Genomic DNA, 22,781 nt, shown 5'->3' with positions numbered 1-22,781 from the left:
ATGCCCTAAGGTAACTATAACTTGCACCCTCGCCATGCACTGCTAATTACCCCTGATATTAGATCACTCATAACATCTTCTACGACATCATTGATAATATCACTGTAATATTTGCAGTAAAATTATTGATGAGAAAACTGTGCATGGCGAGTGCGCGAGTTATAGTTACCTTAGGGCACGAGTTATAGATACTTGAAATAAATCTAAGTATAAAAGCTTAATTTCTGTGGTTTTGTGCGTGTAAAATCTGAAACTAACTAAAACATCCCTGTAACCTTAGTTTTTTTTTGTGTATATATATATATATATATATATATATATATATATATATATATACACATATACTTAGGATAACTAGACTTACCTTGTGTGGTAGAAAAGCACCAAAAGAATGCATGCACGGTAAATGCATATGTGGTAAAAGCTGCATGGTAAAGGCGCTGCGTGGTTCTAACTGCTTTGTATAGGATATTTTCCCAATGGCATAAAAAAGTGATAATGTTCCATTGATAGGGAAGTGGGAAAAGGAGCTCACTAAATGAACTAAAGGGCAAGATGCAGCCCTGACCTATTAGCAAAAGGAAGGGTTAAACAAGTTATGTTAATGGAATGAAATACAGTATTACTGAAACTGGCAAGGAGAAAATAGTGGTAGCTCCCCTTGACATATTTCATGTCTATATATATTATATAAGCAATGCAAGTGTTAATTCCCTGTCTCTTTGATCGAAGGTTATCACAAAGACTTTGATAGTTCCATGCTACATGGATGAGAAATGCAGTTAGATGCTTTGTGATGTGAATTTGTGGGCAATGGGTCTGTAGAGGGGAACCTAGACCACAGGGTGGGCTGAGAATGGGATGTATTTGCTATCACGTAATGACTTGTATCTAGAAAGAAGTCTTCAGATAAATGTTGCCTGTGCAAATGAAGACGGTTTTCTTATTGACAAAAATGAAGCTATTAAAAAAAGAGGTACACAGCTGTGTAAATTCTGACAAGGCCAAAGGAAAAGAATACGTTTTTGAATGCCGTGTGTGCGTAAGAGAGAGAAATGATGGAGATCTGGAGGATAAGACAGGAAGTACATGCAGAAGTAGAGGCTGAAAAGACAGCAGTCAAAAAGAAGAAGAGTTGTGATACAAGCAGATGGAGGGATGTCAGAAATGGAGAAAAAGTGGGTAAGTGACTAATACAGAGGGAGACACTGCAGAGAAAAGTGATGTGATAGGGAGAATGGGAGTGACTGAGACTCTCAGAACCGCACTCACCACAGGCTAGTGTAATTTTCAACTCATAATGACATATTTTCATAAATGTTCTGAATCTACTGTTTTAAGAACTGAAACATTTTAACTTTATTCACAAAATGTTATTGTTTTTGTTCATTTATCCGATCTTGAACAAAAATCAGCTCTTTGAAGAATTTGCAACAAAAGGTCTAGCTTGATATAGGTGCACATGGTGCATTTGTTATAATGGTGATGTGCAGTGGTGCTGGCAGCACTAGACAGTGACAGGGTGGGCAAATGGGTGGTGGGTGTGTGACCGCAATCCTGGTGCTGCTCTGATGCTGTACCAGCATGAGAGAAGCACCAGGATTGGAGGGCTTTCAAGAGCATTGAAGGCCTGTGTTTTATCTAACCCAGCTCTAAGACAGCTGGGTTAGAGAGGTTTAAAATGTGCATGTCTGGCTGGCCATCGCAAGACAGACAGCCAAAGAGACTTGCGCACTTTAAACTTAAGTGCACAGCTCACTGCGGCCACTAGGCAGCAATGGTCCCACTCCGTCCTGAGACTCGGTTCGGGACAAGTTGGTGAAAAATAAAATGGTAATAAATTAACTTTATTACTATTTTATCTTTCATCTCTGAAGCTCTTCTGGGTGCATTTTTTGTGGGACGAAGCTCCTCTGCTATAATGGAGTAGCAGCTCCTGGTGATGTACTTCTGATCAATATGTTTGGTGCAATAAAAGGAAACACATATAGAAGCATCCAAATATGGGTTAGGTGGCATGCCTTGACAAGCACAGAATTATAGTTGACATGCTTTAGGCCACACCCTTAATCCCACCCATTTTGGAAATTATCCCATTTTTCATCCTTCTACAAGCAATGTCTGCAGAGGTTAAACTGAGGATATTTTGTTCAATAAGATTTGGGGCCTGATTACGAGTAGGGCAGTCCTAGGACCACCGTACCTGTGGTGGCGGTCCAACTGGCGCTTCATTGGTGGTCTGACTACCAGATTTGTATGTCGGCGGTCGGACCACCACAAGACCGCTGCGAATGCCAGGATCAGAAATCCTGTGGTTGCAGCAGTGCGGAAAGCTATGGTCAAGCACGGCGGTGCTGATGTCAGCGCCTCCGTGCTGTTCACGACTTGCCTTTCCGCCGGCCTTTTCATGGCTGGGACACCACCATGAAAAGGCTGGCAGAAAGGCAAAGAAGAGGCAATAGGGGGATCCTGCACAATCTATGCCCATGTCTTAGGCAGTGCAGTGACCCCCCCTTGTCAGCACAGTTGGAATGCGCACTGTCAGCAATGGGAACAGTGTGCATTCTGACTGTGATGGCTGCATCGACAGTGCGGCTGCATTGTCCTCGGCTCTCCTTTAGAGCTGAAGCCAATGCTGCTGCACTGTCTCCACTCTTCTGCCCCGTGGGAACATCCTAATACAGCAGTCGGGAGGCGGTCCGATGGTGGGACCGCCAAGGTTCTAATCAAGGCCTTTGTTTGATAATATTGTTTTTAGGTCTGGGGTTAGCTAAGACCTTTTGTATTTTACTAAAACTATATATACAAGATACCTGATGGGGCTTACAGCCATATCTCATCATCCATTGGTCTCTTGTTGTTTCATTCACATTTTTCTTACATGGAATACAGCATGGAGCAAATGAGCAGTGCACATCAGCTATTGGCTAACTTTCCTGTGATAGACAGAAATCAGCCCTTTCACAAGGCGCACATCGACACTCAAAGTAATTCCCTTAAGTACCAGGAACTACTACGGCAATGTGTGCTTTTTGAGACCGAAAAATATGTTTTCTTTTAGCCAATGTCTTTTACATTGATGAAGCTTCCGCAGCTTCCCAAATAATAACGTTTTATAAAAACCATGAAAAAACAAGAGGTGACAAAACCAAAAGGCTGGCGGCCATATTAGCTTTGCCAATGCTTGCTTTATTTACTGCTTTGGAACAGCTGTGAACATAAATGTGGCAAATTCGATTTACCATACATTTATGCAGCAGTTTAAGAAGAAGTGTGTTTTTGGACATTTTTCAGTTTTTTAATAGAGGGGACAAACAATTCTTCATCAGAATTGTAAGCAATGGTTTGTCCATTGTGGTCTTTGTTGGATCCTTAATGTTCTTTTTAGTTTGCAAATATAGTGAAATCCAACATAAAGGATGAGCGCATTCACAGAGAGGAGAGCACAATTTATAGACTTGATGAGGAGCAGTGACGTCACAACTATATAATGCAATATTGTGCTTGATTCCTCAAGCAGCTTGTCATGTAACGTTGATTGGTGGTCTGTGCACAATGTTATTATAATGTGTTTGGCCACATGATACACGATTTACCAATGGATGACTAGCGTTTTGTGAGATCAACGAGGCACAAGTCATCGCTCACTGCATGTGGCAATGATGTTGGGCTATTAAGAGACTGGGATGATCAGTTGGAAATGTATGCTTAAACCACAGTGTCCGGTAGAACTAACACGCTGGGGCCTCTTTAATGAGTGTCCACATCTTTCTCTCGCATGTTTCCTATTAAAACACTTTTCATAAGTGATTACAGGTACTGTTAATGACCAGTAGCAGCTGCGGACTGGTCTATAGGAATTAACGGTAAATTGGCAACAGGAAATACTTCTGCGAGCCCACGTGTCCCTGCTCGATCAGTTATCTGCCTGTAACCGATTGCCCCTTAAAACATAAAACAATTGGCAACAGGAAATACCTCTACAAGCTCACGTGTCCTGTGCATGATTAGTTATCTGCCTGTAACTGACTGTCCATTAGAACATAAAAAAATGGCAACAGGAAATATGTCTGGAAAGCTTAGGTGTCCCGTGCAGGATTTATCTGCCTCTACCTGTCTATCATTAGAACATAAACAAGCATTTGCAATGAAATGGGTCTCGCCTTTGCTCGAGTTAGAACTATTGGTGTTGTAAATTCCTAACTGGACTTTCTTGCCACGTATATTGAAAATGAAAAGTAAAACAGTTGACAGAAGCAAGCCGATTCAAAGTGCCACCTCTGCCATGAGTGTGAGCACGCAAGAGTTATTGGGTCCCTTCGTGAATGTCTAGAAAAGAACGCAGCTAGGATGAAAGACAAACCGGAGGAGGGGCCATGACACGCTGTAACAGGAGGAAGCGTGACGTAGTGTGATGGCCAACAGAAATGTTCACTTAGTTAAAACGCTTGGGAAGGGAACTCAGCACTCAAAGGAGAGACATTTCACAAAATGCACCAATAAAAAAGAAGCATTTAAGACAAGCACAACAACGAATGAATAGCAACAGTGAGTGTGGTTAAAAGCCCACAGAGAGATTTGGAAACGCTCGACCCTAAAAAACAAGTACTTTTACCATTCTGCACTATTGCCAGGTGCAAAAATACCCTCTGGCACCCCACTGCAATACCTGTAGAAAAATTCAATAGTTTTCTACAAACTAGCACTCGGACTACATTCACCTTTATATATTCACCTCTTCTGCTTTGGGGGGCACAATATGCATTCCGCTTGCAGCTGCCACAGCAAGAAGTGTTGCATGTATTTCTTTATGTGTATGGGGTCTCTTAATCATCTGATGGCAATATCCTGATGTTGGGTAAAGCACCTTATATAACAAAACCATATCTTTGCCAGGAACTGAGAACTCGAATAATGGGATATTTACAGAACTTTTTAAACTGTAGATGCCAAGCATCAATTGCATCTCTTTAATAGTGACAAATTACAAACAAGAATTTGCTGACCAATTATCAGAAATATAAGGAGAAGTAAGGAGACATACGTGTAGAAAAGAGAATAGGAACAAAGCGTAAGGAAAAATATTTAAATTAAATTCTGCAACAGAATATTAAAAATTCTGCAACAGAATATTAAAATAGAACGTTAAACTATGGTGATTTTAATTGGGACTCATGTTCTGAAGTGGCCATCCTGGGTGCGCAAAACCCAAAAGGTGTGCATTGCACATGTGCTTCTAAAGTGTCATCTGCAGATCTGAAAGTCTGATGCCTCTTAAACATAGCAACACAAAAGGATGATGGATGGAGTGCTGAACAATGCAAACACTCACCCCCAGTCACAGATCTGGGTTTAATCCATCTTTCTTTTGCTCACCATGCCACCCCAGTTTGGACCCGGCCATATGCAAATAGGTCTTGACCCTGTTCCTCATGGGAACAGTCCAGCCCGAACTGCCAAGCCAGGTCCTCACTGGACTGGAAACAAGCATCCTGGGACCGGTTTCAGGGTTTCACCCTTCATCAGCCAGGCTAGCTTGAATCCAGTGGCACAGTGAGCAAGGGACCCATGTCTGGGCATACCCTTCCCACTTAGGGCAACTTTAGCAACACAAAAGGATGATGAACGGAGTGCTGAACAATGCAAACACTCAGTAAAACTAACACTGTTAGTAAAAAAAGATATTATGTCACAGAATATTGTTGTGAAGAATATTGCTTTCTTTGGGTGAATCACATTGTTTTACTTAATATTGTTTATTAAAATATATTTGTAAAAATATTGTTGGGATATTTAAATATTTATTGTAGATGTTAGTGTTGTTAGCATAGTTGTTATTAATTTATTTTTTCAAAGTATAGTTTGTCATTTAAAATGTGACTTTTCTTAAATTAAATTAGTAATTTATAAAGTAGTATCAGGTTGCCCTTTTTGAAGGGAAATAGGGTGGGAAGCGAATTAAATTACAGTTAATTAAAATGTATTGTTAATTAAATTGGTATTGTAAATTAAATGTTATTGATTATTTAACTTATTTTATTGTTTAATAGTTATTTTTGTATCCAAGCTTAATTTGTTATTTTGAATGTACATTTAATTTTTTTTTTTTAAATAAATTGTTTTTAGTAGCAGGTTGTTGAGTTTGCAGAGAAATAGTGTAGAAAATGAATTTAAATGTGAATAATTTTACACTAATGGTAATTAATTTTTAATTGTTAGGTATATAATTATGTAATTTATTAATTGTGTATTTTATTTTTATTTCTTGTTTTCTTTCAATATTATTTTTACAATGTTACAGCATGTTGAAATGTTAAAGTTATTAAAGTAATTGATATTTTAATAGGGGGTTGTTAGTTTTGTAGGGGAATTCTAGGGTGGGAAGTTATTGAAGCTATTTTTGTTTGGAAATTAATTGTTAATAATATTTAATTGAGTACTTGATAATTATTTTTATATTTTGTAATGGTTGACATATTATGTATATTCATTTTTTTATTATTTAATTATTTTTGTCCAGTGTTTTTAATAAAAATGTTTGCAAATTGTATATTTTATTAAATGTATATTAAAGCTTTTTTGTTTCATGTAAAAAAAAATTACAATAAATTATATTGTATTTGTCATTTCAGCTATGTTTCTCAGTGTTTACTGTTTGTTTTTATAAGTAGGGAAGTACATTTTATTTATTTCTATTTTGATACTATATAATATGTATTTTTTGTTTATAATATGATTGTTTCTGATATTAGGCATGTACATATTTAGTATCAAATGATTAGGGGATGGAATGATATTTGTAGACCTTCCAAAGTCCAACATTTCCCCTAATAATGGTTGGACTGGAGTAGGAATAGTAAACCTAATTCCTCCAGAGTCCAACACTTTTTCTACTATTGTATAGACTGGAGTAGGAATAATAAATCTAACCCCTCCGAAATCCAACACTTTCCCCTACTGTTGCTTAGACTGGAGTGGAAATAGTAAACCTAACTCCTCCAGATTCCAACACTTTCCTTACTATTAGTTAAACTGGAGTGGGAATAGTAAATCTAACCTGTCATGAGTCTAACATATTTTAGTGGTGCTTAGAATGGAGTGTGAATAGTAAATGTAACCCCTCTAGAGTGTAACACTTTTCCTACTGTTGCTTAGGCTAGGCTATAAAGAGTCAATATAAACTCTTTGGAGTCCATCTCATTCCCTAAAGTTGCCTAGACTGGAATGTGGTTAATAAGTGTAATCTCTCTGAAGTGAAACACTTACCCTACTGTTCATTAGAATGGAGTAGGATTTATAAATTAAGCTCTTGCAAGGTACATACTTTATGTAATGTTTGTTAAACAGTATCTATGGCTATTATTTCTGTTTTTAATTGTTTAATATTTGTAATATTCATTATATTAGTTTATTTTTATATATGTTTTTAAATTGTTTTGATGTTAATATTATTTTGGTATTTTTTGTTAAATGTTAATTTGTAAATGTGTTGATAATATTTCTATATATAAATTATCCAGTGGCGTTAGCCACTCTGTAGTTTTAGTTAGGTATGTGTTTCCATGGGAATTGCCTTTTTTTGGTTTATTAATAACTTTGACGCCATTTCACAAAACCTCAACCCCAACTTTCCAAAAAGATTATTTTTTGCCTAGTTTCTTCATGGAAAGTGTTAAAGGTGTGTAGCCCTGCCCTGGGTGCCCAACTGTACTGTTGCCAGGATCTCTAATGCTGATTTGTGTGTCAAAAGCAAACATGGATCATAATGTGCGCCATGACATAGGCATGTCTCATGGATTGTGGTCTTGTTTGACCGGGAGTGCTGCCCAAAGCTCTACCCTCATGGTGTTGAAAGGCTACCGCCTTCACCAAGACTTAAGGAGCACAAGAGCAGTGGTGGCAGCATACCGTGTAGTGATCAGTAGTTGTGAACAGGACATTTTTACCCTGTGTTACAAGAGTGAGGCCTAGAGGCTCACTCACCTTTTTAAAGGGTCCTCTGCTCTGTACTTAACTCACCTTTGTCCTACATCAGATAAGTTGTGGAGTGCTGCGCAGCGTAAGATTAGTGACTGCATTCATTGTGTGTGTGCCTGAGAGGGTACAGTACAGGGATGGAGCAGTACTGTGCAGTACATGTGTTGTTAGTACATATACTTGGTGTATGTATGCCGAGAGGAATACATTATATGACAGATGTAGTACTGTGCAGTGCATATGTGGGTAAAGCATGTGCTGACTGTATGTGTTCTTGCGTGGAGTACTATAGGTGAAGTGTTTTGCAGCAAGCACACAGTGAGTGTGTCTGCTGGCAGTGTGTGTGTTTGTAAAGAACACCGATGGTTAAAGATAGAAAAACTTCAGTGCTGAACGGTGTGCGCAGATTGAGTGTGTGTGTCACGACTCATGTGCTGCTTGCGCCTGGAAACCGCAGATCTTGTGGCGTGGGTCTTGAAGGTTCGGCTTTGGCCCAGAAAGGGGCGACTCTTTCTAGTAGCCACGGTGCTGTAGGCAATGGAACCGCCAAGAACAGACCGTGCCCTTTAGAAATAGTGCCAGAGGGAAAAAACCCCTAAAGGGGAAAAAACCTCCAAACAGTGGATTCCTGAAACAAGAACAAAAAAACAGGAATCAAAAAGAAACAAAAATGCAGGTAAACACGAGTTTGACAAGATTCAGAACCGAAGGCTAAGAATCAGGAGCGAAGACACAATCAGAGCAGATAGTGTTGCAGCACAAGGAAAGGGAGAAAACAGAGCCCTTATATACCAAGAAACAGGAAATGACCAAACAGGAAGTAAAAAGACACCATCTTAGATAGGGAAGAAGTACATAGGACAGAATAGAACAGAAACCATAGAAAATAGGGAACAAGGAATGCTGGGAAGAAAAAGGTAACATGGGAAGGGGGGAAAGACATAAAGAAAGGACAAGAAAATGCCTCAGAAAGCAAAAGAAGAAAAAGAAGAAAAAGAACAGGTAAGGAGGGGTCAGAGAGAAACAGGGACGCAACAGAAAGCAGAGTGAGGCCCCAAGTAAAATCTGGGGCCTCGCGCGGTACACAGAAAGCTCGGGGTGCGCCGCGTCCTGGGGACGCGCTGCGCGGCGCGAGCCGAATGTTCAGCTCGCGCCGCGTGGTGCGGCGCGACAATAGGTTCCCCCCCCCCCCGAAGGTCCAGGTTTGAAGGGAAACAAACGATGAAAACGAGAAATCAGAAAAGGGGCGTGAACAGAAGATGCATCTTCCCAAGAGCATTCACTAAGAGGATATCCCTTCCAGTGAATCAAATACTGAAGACGTCGGTGAAAAAGACGAGAGTCACAAATTTCCTGAACCTCATATTCAGGCACATCATTCACCAACACAGGAGGAGGACAAGGAAACTGACGAGAGAAAGGGTCAGGGACATAAGGCTTGAGCTGGGATACATGAAAGACCGGATGAATTTTCCAAGTATGAGGCAAGCGAAGACGAACAGTGACAGGATTGATCAACTGAAGAATACGGAAAGGCCCATAATAGCGAGGCGTGAACTTATTTAGAGAAAGGCGAGAGGGCAAGAATTTGGAAGAAAGCCAGACTGTATCTTGAGGATGATAATCTGGAGTGGGTCCACGTTTCTTATCTGCGATCTTCTTCATATATCTCTTGGTGTTCAATAAATTAGATCTAATTAGTCTATGGAGGTGCAGGAGACGTGTGGAAAAAGATGTAATTGCAGGCAGAGGAGAGGTAGATTGAGGAGAAGTAGGAAAAGAGGTAGGATGATAGCCATAGGAACAGAAAAAAGGAGTGACCTTGGAGGCACTATGGACAGTATTGTTGTAGGAATATTCAGCAATAGGAAGATAAGTGTTCCAGTTGCTTTGGGTGGAATTACAAAAACAGCGAAGGTATTGTTCTAATCCTTGGTTCAAACGCTCGGTTTGTCCATTGGTCTGAGGATGGAAACCGGATGATAGTGCTATATTGATGTTTAGTGTCTTGCAAAAATATTTCCAAAACCGGGAAATATACTGAGGTCCTCTGTCAGATACAATGGTATGTGGAAGTCCATGGAGACGGAAAATATGGTCGATAAATATCTGGCTCAATTCTTGAGATGTAGGTAACTTCTTTAGGGCAGTGAAGTGAGCCATTTTAGTGAAAGAATCAACAGTGACCATGATAACCTGGTTTCCAGCTGATGGTTGAAGTGAACACATGAAGTCAGTGGAAATAGTATGCCATGGAGTTGGTGGAACCGGCAAAGGCTGTAGTAATCCTGCAGGTCTGGTACGGGGAATCTTGACTTGAGCACATATGGGACAAGCCTGAACGTATCTTTCGACATCTGATTTCCAGGTAGGCCACCAGAAAGATCGCGAAAGAAGTTCTTGCGTGGCCTTGATGCCTCTATGACCAGCAACCGGTGAATCATGGCACATCTGTAATGCCTTGTCTCGAACTCTGTTAGTAGGGAGGAATAACAGATTCTGATGATAATAGTATCCTTCTTTCTTGCATAAAAAGGTTCTTAATTTCTCTATTTCGCTATTAGACAGGCTGGAGTACTCCAGTTGTACCTCCTCCAGAAAAGATTGAGCAACTCCAATGATCTTACTAGGCTCCAGTAGAAACTGAGACGGGGAAGGAGTACAGTCTGGATAACGGCGAGACAGAGCATCAGCCAGAATGTTTTGAGATCCAGGAATATAGGTGATGTAAAAGTCATACTGACTGAAGAAAAAGGCCCAACGGGCCTGGCGACTATTCTGGCATACAAAATTACGTAGACATTGCAGATTACGATGATCTGTTCTCACCTCGAAAGGCTCCTTGGAACACATCAGAAACTGTCTCCATTCGATGCAGGCTGTCTTCAGAGCTAACAACTCTCTTTCTAGTACTGAGTAATGTTGTTCAGCTGTAGAGAGAATATGGGACAAATAGAAAACAGGATGTTCAAGACCATCATCCTCTTGTAGTTGGAGTAAGACGGCTCCAATAGCTCTTTCGGAAGCATCGGTAACTACAATAAACTGTTTGTTGGTATCTGGGTGTCTTAAGATGGGAGCTTGAGTGAAAGCCTTCTTTAAATCTTGAAAAGCTGTCTCAGCCGCCTTAGTCCAGACAAACCCCTGCTTTAGATTTTCCTTCTTTAAAGTATGAGTTATATGGCTGGTCTGTTTAGCAAAGTCTTGAATGAACTGCCGATAAAAATTTGCTAATCCTAGGAAACATTGTGTTTCTTTAATAGAAGAGGGAGAAGGCCAATCGAGAATTGCTTGTACCTTTTCTTGGTCCATAGCTATGCCGGTGGGACTTAAATGATAACCCAGATATTTGACTTCCGTCTTATCGAACTCACACTTTTCGGGTTTACAGGATAGTTCATGTGCTCGGAGTCTTTGAAGGACTTGTTTCACATGAGAAGAATGGAGATCGGGATGTCTGGAAAAAATAAGGATGTCGTCTAAGTAGATTACGACTGTCTGGTTCAAGAGATCGGAAAATATTGAGTCCATAAATCTTTGAAATATTGCAGGGGCATTCGTAAGACCAAAAGGCATGACTTTGTACTCAAAATGACCAAACGGTGTCCTGAATGCTGTTTTCCACTCGTCTCCTTCCTTTATACGTAAAAGGTGGTAAGCTCCTCGAAGATCCAACTTGGTAAAACGTTGAGCCCCTCTGACTGCCTCTAGAATATACTTGATGAGGGGCAAAGGATAACGATCCTTTATAGTTATTTTATTTAGGCCTCGAAAATCCAGGCAAGGACGAAGATCTTTGGTCTTCTTAGGTACAAAAAAGAGAGGAGCCCCTGCCGTAGAAGACGATGGAACAATGAGACCACTCTGTACATTTTCCTCCACATACTCCTTAAGAACTTCCTTTTCAGGTTCCGTGAGAGAATACATCCTCCCAAAGGGGACGACTGTTCCAGGTTCCAAAGGAATAGCACAATCGTACTCTCGATGTGGAGGTAATATAGGTCTAGATGGCTTTTGAAACACGTCTTGAAACTCTAAATAATGTTCAGGAACTCCTTGGACAGTATTGATGGAATATTCCGTAGTACTCTTAATAGGTGTTAATCTGTTCGGTGACCAATATTTGTCGGAAGCAAAGCAGTTCTCTTGACAAAACTGTGAGGACAAGGAAATTGTCCGGGTTACCCAGTTCACATACGGATTATGTCTTGTAAACCACGGAATTCCAAGAATAATGGTATGGTTGGGAGATGAAATGAGATCAAAGGAGATGTGTTCCTGATGATTACCAAACTGTAAATTTAACATCAAGGTCGTAGTATCGACAGGACCTGAGGATATCAAGGATCCATCCACGGTGTGCACTTGTTCAGGAATGTCTTTGGGTTGTGTGGGAATCTGTTGATTAGTGGCCCAAGTCTTATCCATGTATATACCACTAGCACCACAATCTAATAATGCCATAGTTCTTTCTTGGCGGCCATCAGGTAGTTGTAATATGACAGGTAACACGAACAAGTATGTTGTATTGTCATTAAATGAACTGATGGAAGGTATAGCCGATGATCCCGTCCCCTCCCTTCTTACAGAGGATGGGAAGTGGCATTTCCCGAGGGTCTTGGTGGACGTACAGGACAGGTACGAAGCATGTGACCAGCAGATCCACAGTATAGGCACAATCCCTTCTTCCGTCTGTCTTCCCTCTCACTTGCGGAGAGCGGCCCTCGAGTAGTATCCACTTGCATGGGTTCCCCTTCTATGTCTCTAGCAGGGGGACGAGATTCCTCAGAACGAGGCAGATTCATCCGTGAAGTGCTTGGCTGGGAAGATCCTCTACTCCTTCTCTTCTCCATTCGTCGTTCTTGAAGACGATACTCAATGGAAAGTGCTTGATCCATCAGGCCACGAAGATCTTCAACTCTGGTGGAATGTATTAATTCATCCTTTATTTCTTCCTTAAGTCCTCTGCGAAACAAAGTTACCAGGGTACGCTCCACCCAAGTGGTCTCTGCCGCTAACTGACGGAAACGTGTAATATATTGAAGGACATCTTGGGAACCTTGCTGGATATCACATAATGCTTCCTCTGCCGAGGCTTCCAATCCTGGACGACTAAACATTTGTTTGAAGCGGGTCACGAAGGCAGAATAGTCCGACAATACCGGATCGTTGGATGACACCATCGGGGTTGCCCAGGCCAAGGCAGGACCGGATAATGCACTGATAAGATATCCCACCTTTGTCCTGTCAAGAGAGAATTGGGTAGGTCTGAAGGCGAAGTACACCGTTAATGCATCCAGGAATTCACGCAGTTTAGTTGGTTCACCAGAGAAACGAGGAGTAGAGACGGAGATAGTCGGAACATCGCCACTGCGGAAGGCCAAAGCCTGTCGTAACACAGCATTCTCATTGCGCAATTGTTGCAATTCCTGAGCTTGTTGTTGAATAGTAGTCAAAAGAGATGAATCAGGGTCTGCAGCAGCCGCCACTGTATCATCCATGGTGTCAGAAGACGTCGGAATGGTTTGGCGCTGCAATCTGTCACGACTCACGTGCTGCTTGCGCCTGGAAACCGCATATCTTGTGGCGTGGGTCTTAAAGGTTCGGCTTTGGCCCAGAAAGGGGCGACTCTTTCTAGTAGCCACAGTGCTGTAGGCAATGGAAACGCCAAGAACAGACCGTGCCCTTTAGAAATAGTGCCAGAGGGAAAAAACCCCTAAAGGGGAAAAAACCTCCAAACAGTGGATTCCTGAAACAAGAACAAAAAAACAGGAATCAAAAAGAAACAAAAATGCAGGTAAACACAAGTTTGACAAGATTCAGAACCGAAGGCTAAGAATCAGGAGCGAAGACACAATCAGAGCAGATAGTGTTGCAGCGCAAGGAAAGGGAGAAAACAGAGCCCTTATATACCAAGAAACAGGAAATGACCAAACAGGAAGTAAAAAGACACCATCTTAGATAGGGAAGAAGTACATAGGACAGAATAGAACAGAAACCATAGAAAATAGGGAACAAGGAATGCTGGGAAGAAAAAGGTAACATGGGAAGGGGGGAAAGACATAAAGAAAGGACAAGAAAATGCCTCAGAAAGCAAAAGAAGAAAAAGAAGAAAAAGAAGAGGTAAGGAGGGGTCAGAGGGAAACAGGGACGCAACAGAAAGCAGAGCGAGGCCCCAAGTAAAATCTGGGGCCTCGCGCGGTACACAGAAAGCTCGGGGAGCGCCGCGTCCTGGGGACGCGCTGCGCAGCGCGAGCCGAATGTTCAGCTCGCGCCGCGTGGTGCGGCGCGACAGTGTGTACTGGATGCAAGGGTACGTGCATGGAGGAACAGTGCTGTACTGAAATGGAGAAATAGCAGGATTATTTCAGTGATGTATAGCACTTATGGTTAGAGTCGCCCCTTAAACAGTGGTGTAACAATAGCCCCTACTGACCCTGCAGTGCGAGGGGACCAAGCTCCAGGGAGCCCCCTCAGCACAGTACTCTGTGCATGGACAGAGGCCCCTGGCCTGAGAGCTCCTGACTGGGTCGGGAGGGACTCAAGTGTCTTTACACCGCTGCCCCTAAGGCTTTAAGGTATAGCACTGGGATCTGTCATGAGTTGTCCAGTGATTTATAGCACTTATGAAGTCTCTTCCAAGAGCATTACTTGGAGCTCTGTAGTCTAGCAGGATACTCTCAAGGATATATTGCACAGACGAAGTCTTCTTATGAGAACACCATATATAACACTCAAGTCGAGAGGGCATCTTACAAGGATATAAAGCACTGATGTTCATTCTCCACCTGAAATCACTATACATAATATGGAGAAATAGCAGGACTATTCCAATGATATGTAGCACTGATGGTTAGACTCTCCCCTAAGCAGTGGCGTAACAATAGCCCCGCAGACCCTGCGGTGTGGGGGGTAGGGAGGGTGGCCGAGCTCCAGGGGCCCCCTCAGCACAGCACACTGTGCACGAGCAGCGAGCCCCTGGCATGAGAGCTCCTGACTGGATCGTGGGGGGCTCCTCAAGTGGCTTTACGCCACTGACCCCCAGGCTTTAAGGTATAGCACTGAGACCTGTCATGAGTTGTCCAGTGACATATAGCACTTAAGAAGTCTCTTCTAAGACCATTTCCTGGAGATCTTTAGTCTTGCAGGATGTTTTCAAGGATATATAGCACAGATGGAGTCTCCTCATAAAAACATCATATATAATACTGAAGTCGAGCAGGATTCTTACAAGGATGTACAGCACTCATGTCCAGTCGCCACCTAAAACAACTATATGTAGCAAAGAGGAATAGCTGGATTCTGTCTTTAGAGCCTCCACCTATGGGCATCATATCTAGCGCTAACGTTTAGCAGGAGTTAGCTAATGATATATAGCAGGATGTAGATTCTCATCCTGGGGCCATTTTATATCTCTCTGTTGGTTTGGGACACCCCCAGAGACCATTAGATGCAGCTCTGATGTCCGGTACCCAGGGAGAAAGGGACACAGAGCACTGAAGTCCATAGCATTGAGACACCCCAGGACTCGCCTGTGGTACTGCTATTATCTCCAGGATCAGGGCTCGTGGCTGAAGGGCGAACCCTGCAGTCCTTTGAGGGCCGTTTCCACACGTTATCTCCATGTACACGGCCCGGGAGTGAAGTGGGACGGGAGGAAATGCTTCCCAGCTGACTGATCGGATTTACTGTAGCCCAGTGCAGCACGGCTCCGAGAGCCCGGAGAGGAGGGGGAGGCAGCGCCGCTCTCTGAAGGAGCAGCCGCAGGAGGGCAGAGCGCGGCCTGGCGCCCGTGTGCAGGAGGAGGTGTGTGGCAAGGAGCCTGCAATCAGAGCAGGGAGGAGAGGGCGGGGAGGAGAAATGTGACTCCCAGCAGCAGGCCAGCGCTCTCAAAATGCCAGGCAGAAATCTGTGCACGGGTCAGTCACTCTGTGTGGGCAGGCGCGAGGCGGCGAGGAGACGCACTCACGGAGCCTGAGACGGCGGCAGCAAGTGCTGAGAAGAGACAGGCGGCGCCCTCCGGGACATCAGCGGAGTGACGACAAGGGGGGCTCATGGCGTGCCCCTGGAAGATCTGCTGTGGCCGTAGAAAGCAGAAATACCAGAAGGAGCGGGACCAGGAGCAAGTGCAAGTCCACGTCCAGCAATGCGCAGTGGCTGCCGGGAGTCTGGGCGTCCAGCCCTTCAGGAAGATGGGTGAGTGTACTTTTAATGGGAATAACAAAGGAGACCTCGCAGAAAACTGTAATCTAGACTTTATTTTTCTTCTCTGACTTCTTCCTCACATGCGCATTGATCTGCCCCTGTGCTGCTGCTGTTATTAGCCTAAAGTGCCCTTGCTGCCTGCCCACTGAGAGTGCCGCCCCGGTGCCAATGCACAGACTCCCGAGAGCCCCCTCTGCCAGATCAGCACAGGGCAGAGGAGGGGCGTCGTGTCTTCATGTGTTGTTTACATTAGATACAGGCTGAGGCAGGCACAGTAACAGCACGTCCTGGGCCCTGCCAGCCAGCTGGGGCTTGTATCCCACGTCCGTCTCCGAACCGCTTCTCAGACCTCGGCACTTCACGTCTGGGAAGAATTTCAATTACTGTCTTTCCGAGTTTGGGACATGGGCTGCCATTACCGGTGTTTCTCAGTTCAAGACACAGGGATGTCATTAGCGGTGTTCCTGAGTTTGGAACCCATGGCTGTCATTACTGGTGTTTCTCAGTTCAGGACACATGGCTGTCATTACTGGTGTTTCTCAGTTCAGGACACAGGGCTGTCATTACTGGTGTTTCTGAGTTCCGGACACAGAGCTGTCATTACTGGTGTTTCTCAGGTCCGGACATGGGGATGTCATTACTGGTGTTTCTCAGTTCGGGACAGGAGCTGTTATTACCAAGTTTTCTCTGTTCGGAACCCATGGCTGTCATTACTGGTGTTTCTCAGGTCCGGACACATGGCTGTCATTACTGGCTTTCTCAGTTCAGGACACGGGGCTGTCATTACTGGTGTTTCTCAGTTCAGGACACATGGCTGTCATTACTGGTGTTTCTCAGTTCAGGACACAGGGCTGTCATTACTGGTGTTTCTCAGTTCCGGACACAGGGCTGTCATTACTGGTGTTTCTCAGGTCCGGACATGGGGATGTCATTACTGGTGTTTCTCAGTTCGGGACAGGAGCTGTTATTACCAGGTTTTCTCTGTTCGGAACCCATGGCTGTCATTACTGGTGTTTCTCAGGTCCGGACACATGGCTGTCATTACTGGCGTTTCTCAGTTCAGGACACGGGGCTGTCATTACTGGTGTTTCTCAGTTCGGGACAGGGGCTGTTGTTACCGGGGTTTCTCTGTTTGGGACACAGGGCTGTCATTACTGGTGTTTCCCTGTTTGGGACACAGGGTTGTCATTACTGGTGTTTGTTTCCCTGTTTGGGACTCGCGGATGTCATCACTGGTGTTTCTCAGTTCGGGGCAGGGGCTGTCATTACTGGTGTTTCCCTGTTTGGGACACAGGGTTGTCATTACTGGTGTTTCTCTGTTTGGGACACGGGGCTGTCATTACTGGTGTTTCTGAGTTCCGGACACGGGCTGTTATTACTGGTGTTTCTGAGTTTGGTTTCTGAGTTTGGGACACGGGGCTGTCATTACTGGTGTTTCTCAGTTCGGGCCAGGGGCTGTCATTACTGGTGTTTCTCTGTTTGGGACACGGGGCTGTCATCACTAATGTTTCTCAGTTCGGGTCTCAGGGCTGTCTTTACAGGTGTTTCTCAGTTCGGGTCTCAGGGCTGTCATTGACGGTGTTTCTGAGTTTACCGTCATTACCGGCGTTTCTCAGTTCGAGACTCAGGGCTGTCTTTACAGGTGTTTCTCAGCTCGGGTCTCAGGGCTATCTTTACAGGTGTGTCTCAGTTCGGGTCTCAGGGCTGTCATTGACAGGGTTTCTGAATTCAGGATACGGGGCTGTCACTGGTGGTGTATCTGAGATTGTGGCACTAGGGTATCATTTCTGGTGTTTCTGGGTTTGGTGCACATCTGTCATTGATGGTGTTTCTGGGATTGGGGGACTGGGATACCATTACTGATATTTCCTCACAGGCCGGCAGTACTTGTGTCTTTCACTTTGGGGCCCTGGGATAGCATTACTGGTGTTTCTGGGTTTGGTGCACAGCTGTCATTGGTGGTGTATCTGAGATTGGGGCACTAGGATATCATTACTGATGTTTCTGCACAGGCTGGCAGTACTTGTGTCTTTAAGTTTTGGGCCCTGGGATGTCATTATTGGTGCTTCTGGGTTTGGTGCAGATCTGTCATTGATGGTGTTTCTGAGATTGGGGCACTAGGCTATCATTACTGGTGTTTCTAGGTTTGGTGCACATTATTATTATTAGATATTTGTAGAGCGTATGGCTACCCGGAGGCCTGCCAGCGCTAATGCAGGACCGTTGAGCAGATAAAGCTAACAGACTATACAGGAAAAAGAAAGGTCTTGAGCTTTTTACGAAACTGAAGTTCTGAGTTTTCTGATCGAAGCTCCTGTGGTAAAGCATTCCATAGGTGACCTGCCTTGAAGGCAAACGGCCTGCCTCCCCATCTTACTTTATTAAACTGAAGTGTATTGATCAAAGAGGCGGAAGAAGATCTAAGTGATCTCTGGGGGTTGTAAGGAGTTATAATATGCCTGAGGAAGGCCAGACCCCGATTGTGGAGTGCAGGATGCACGTAGCAGGCTGCTTTAACGTTAATGCGCTGTTCAATGGGGAGCCAGTGAAGGGAACAGAGAGCAGATTTAGCCGAGTGGTGTCTCGGGGTACCCGTTAGAAGGCGGGTAGCAGCATTCTGCACCACCTGTAGTCTCTTTAGCACATAGGAAGGAGAACTGAAGAACAAAACATTCTCATAGTCTAGGCGAGAGAGTATCAGGGCCTGAACGATGAGCCTTTTAGCTACAAATGGAAGAAGTGTGAAAATCTTCCTACAGGTCCTCAGTAAGTAAAAGCAAGTAGCTGCCAATTTCTTCTTGTGGCATTCCATTGTGAGACGAGAGTCCAGCCAAAAACCTAGACTCTTTATATTATCTTTCGGCAAGGGAAGGTCATTTACTCCAGCTGAGACTAAGACAACGGGCTCCGTTTTTTCCTCATTTAACTTGAGTTTGCTGTTCGCCATCCATTTAGCGACATCGGATAGGCATGAAGAGAGAGTGCAAAATCTGAGCCACTAGAAAAAGAAAAAAAACAACTGAGTGTCATCGGCATAAGACACACATCTGTCATTGATGGTGTTTCTGGGGTTGGGGCACTGGGATACCATTACTAGTGTTTCTGCACAGGCTGGCAGTACTTGTGTCTTTAAGTTTGGGGCCTTGGGATGTCATTATTGGTGTTTCTGGGATTGGCGCACATCTGTCATTGATGGTGTTTCTGGGATTGGGGTACTGGGACACCATTACTCGTGTCTGGCCGGCAGTACTTGTGTCTTTAAGTTTGGGGCCCTGGGATTTCATTACTGGTGTTTCTGGTATTGGCGCAGATCTGTCATTCAATGTGTTTCTGACTGTGAGGCATAGGCTGGCAGTACTTGTGTCTTTCACTTTGGGGCCCTGGGATGTAATTACTAGTGTGTCTGAGTTTGAGGCCTATCTGTCATTGATGGTGTTTCTGAGATTCGGGCACTGGGACATCATTACTGGTGTTTCTGACTTTGAGGCACAGACTGGCAGTAATTGTGTCATTCAGTTTGGGGCCCTGGGACACCATTACTGGTGTGTCTGATTTTCAGTCACATGGTTATCATTACTGAGATTTCTTTCTCAGAAACAGATGGGTATCATTATTGTCGCTTATATGCTGCAGACATGGGACTTACTCTGTGCTGCAGGCACACTGGAGCTTCCGATGTAATTACTGGTGTCTTTCAGCTGAGGACCCGGAGCAGTCTTTACCGGAGCTTTTGAGCTGCAGAGGGCTGGGCTATCTTTACTGCTGGTTTTCAGTTGGAAACCTTTTGGTGTTTTTATTTGGGGATGCAGGATTGGCCTTACTGGTGTCAATAGCACTGGAGGTGTGTTTACTGGAATTTGCAAACTGGCTGGTACTATAGGTGTTCCTTCAGTGAAGGCTCGGGGTTGCCATGGTAGGGATTTCAGAACTGCGGGCACGGTACTGGCGTAGGGAACACAGGGCTGTAACTAGAGGGTGTTTTGACGTAGTGTCATTACAGGAGCTTCTCAGCTGGGGTCACAGGGCTGTCACTGTAGGGCTTTCTGAGCTGTGGACACAGGGCTGTGACAGGTATACATAACCCGGGGCACAGGCTGTCTTTGTAGTGGCTTCTAAGCTGACTGGGACACAGGACTGTCACCGCAGATGTTATCCACTTGGGACATGAGTAGTCTGTACAGATGTTCTGAGTTCATGTTTATGTATTCGGTCACAGACTTCCATTGACTATTACATACACAGTATTTTGGAGAAAATATGTTGCATGAGTACTTAAATGTTAATAATTAAATATAACAACGTGGGAATAATAATCAGATGGATTTAGAACTTGGGGATGCCGAGGAGCGTTCCTCTTCGCCCTATTTAGAGTGCATTGATGTCTATGCATTTTAAGTAGGGCGACAAGACATTTGCTGCTTTGTGCAGATGACCGCAGGATCCACCAAACTCTAAATCCAGTTCCCACTTTTAAAAATTCAAAACAGACATGTACAGATTTCCTGTTTGATATCTTGGCGCTTGTGTTGACACGTATTGCACGAGCTCTGAATGTGGGGTGCAAGGCTGTTCTTACGGGTGCTTCTGAGATATGGTCACTGCGTGTGCTTCGAGGTGGCTCATAGAGCCGTCCTATAGGTGTCTGTTCTCGGTACACACCGCTCAGCTCTGTTCTCACCATCGGTGTGCTAGAAACACAGGAGGACCAGCATCCCTAGTATTACCACTCTGATGACCCAGGACACTCCTTACTCATGCTTCACAGTAGGGACATAGGGCCTCTCTAACAGTCTTTGGGCCTGATTTAAGAAAAGTAGCGCTACATCCAATGCAGCGCCACTTTTCTTGCGCCCCCTCACCGCCACCATGTGTGGACCGTATTAAATATACAGCACACCATGGCAAAGGGTAGGGGCAATAGTGTCAATTTGTTTTACTTTATTGATGTACTGTGAGGGATTAGCGCCAACATTTTGGCGCTAATCCTGCACAGTACATAGGGACCCATGGAAAGCAATGGTGTGCCCCGTTTTAACACCTGCTCTGTGCAGCTGTTAAAAGTAACCCCAAAAAATGATGCAATGGAATCTCTTAGATTCCACTGCGCCATTTTTGCGGTCCCTTAATGGGGGACCGCCCTCCATGCATACATTATGCCTGGCGCAGGCATAATGTGGCACAAGAGGTTACAAAGTGACTCAATGCAGGCATTGCGCCACTTTGTAAACATGGCGCAGCGATTTTGGCCTCGGTGGGCCACATTAGCGTAAAAAAAATATGCTAATGTGGCGCTAGGCCCTCTTAAATCTGGGCCTTTGTGCTCTACAGACCAGAGGCTTTTGCTGTGTATTTCTCATTTGGAGACCAGGGCAGCGCCCTTGACTGTTTCTGAGCCAGGGAGAGCCAGGGGCTGTTCTGGCTTGCTTCGGGCAGGTTTGCAATTAGCAGAGCTTTTCTACACACAGTGGCATTGCACATGAAAGGAAGAGTACATCCCTCATTACTAGGTACTGCATCCACCCGATGCCGTTCCAGGCCTCTACAGGAAGCCCGGTGTCTCCGGCCCTGATGATACCAGGTCCGGAGACAACAGAGACCCGCCTCCGGTGATACCACTGCGGGCAGCGCTTCCCCTGTGTATACCGACTCTGTCCTGACTCCCTGTCATCCAGAGCCCCTTCCCTGACCCCCAGTGGGCCTGAGGCAGATGGAAAATGTCCGCGGATTTTTCACCAGAATTGTGGAAAAACCGGACCAGGAATCGTTTCTGGTTTTGACAAAACCCGTAATTGCCGTATTCTGGTGCACATATACCAACCGGGTGAACAGGAGAATCATATATGCACAGCCGGACTGGTCATTCTGGCCTGTCCGGCTGCGCATTTTCCCTGCGGGCTGGGAGACTAGAGAGCTGCTTTCAGAACAGAATGGACTAGCATGGCACAATCCTACTCGTCTCCACGTGGTAGTTCTATCCACCTGCAGTGTGGGGCTCGTTTGAATATTTTTGCAAGGGCTCATTTTAGTTTATGGTCCGGAAACTGGACCATTATGGTAGAAACAATCACAAAAGTCACAAGTGTCACATATAAATGGCAATGTGCAGTGTTTTGCACAGAACTACTTGTGGGTTGCAGAGAAAAAACTTTGCGTCTTTCCTCACCTCTTAAGGTCCCTACATTTCATCAGGGGGTTGAAAATGATATTATTTATAGTTCTTTATCCTTTATAGGATTAGCAGATGACTCAATCTCATCAGTGATCCAGACCTTCACAGCTGTCTGAATCCAATGCATTGTGGGAGTTGTGGTCTTGAGTCACAACAATTGGCTTAATCACCAGAGTGCAAGAGAGCAATGACTTGTAGTTAAGAGACAGGATTTGAGCATTGTTTGTAAACTGATATGGAGTCACATGCAAATAGCGGACACATTCCCTTAAGACTCCAAAGTGGCAATTATTTTTCTAAAGTAAATTGTAAGATTTTCACTATGATCTTTCAGTTGGGTTTCTATAAACTGTGTTCTGCTTTGAGTTGATGGAAATGCAGATAGTCATTTGTAAAATATTTTAATCGAGAAATGTATTTCATGTTGAAT

General features: G+C 44.2%; 1 protein-coding gene across 3 annotated transcripts in view; it reads left to right on the top strand.

Moving 5' to 3' along the window:
• PLCD3 (phospholipase C delta 3) overlaps positions 1 to 22,781 on the top strand; it is a 452,490-nt gene that overhangs the window by 84,763 nt on the left and 344,946 nt on the right. Inside the window, exon 1 of one of the 3 annotated variants that reach the window (XM_069237952.1) lies at positions 15,732 to 16,173. The exons of the other annotated variants lie outside the window; for them this stretch is intronic. Within the exon in view, the coding sequence (XP_069094053.1) occupies positions 16,032 to 16,173 (142 nt within the window). The 5' untranslated portion in view covers positions 15,732 to 16,031. Of the gene's footprint in view, positions 1 to 15,731; positions 16,174 to 22,781 lie in introns of those variants that run through there. 3 annotated transcript variants of the gene reach the window in all.

Source organism: Pleurodeles waltl, chromosome 6 (genome assembly GCF_031143425.1).
Source record: "Pleurodeles waltl isolate 20211129_DDA chromosome 6, aPleWal1.hap1.20221129, whole genome shotgun sequence".
NCBI classification, from domain to species: domain Eukaryota; kingdom Metazoa; phylum Chordata; class Amphibia; order Caudata; family Salamandridae; genus Pleurodeles; species Pleurodeles waltl.
This window is presented reverse-complemented; position numbering and strand designations above follow the sequence as displayed.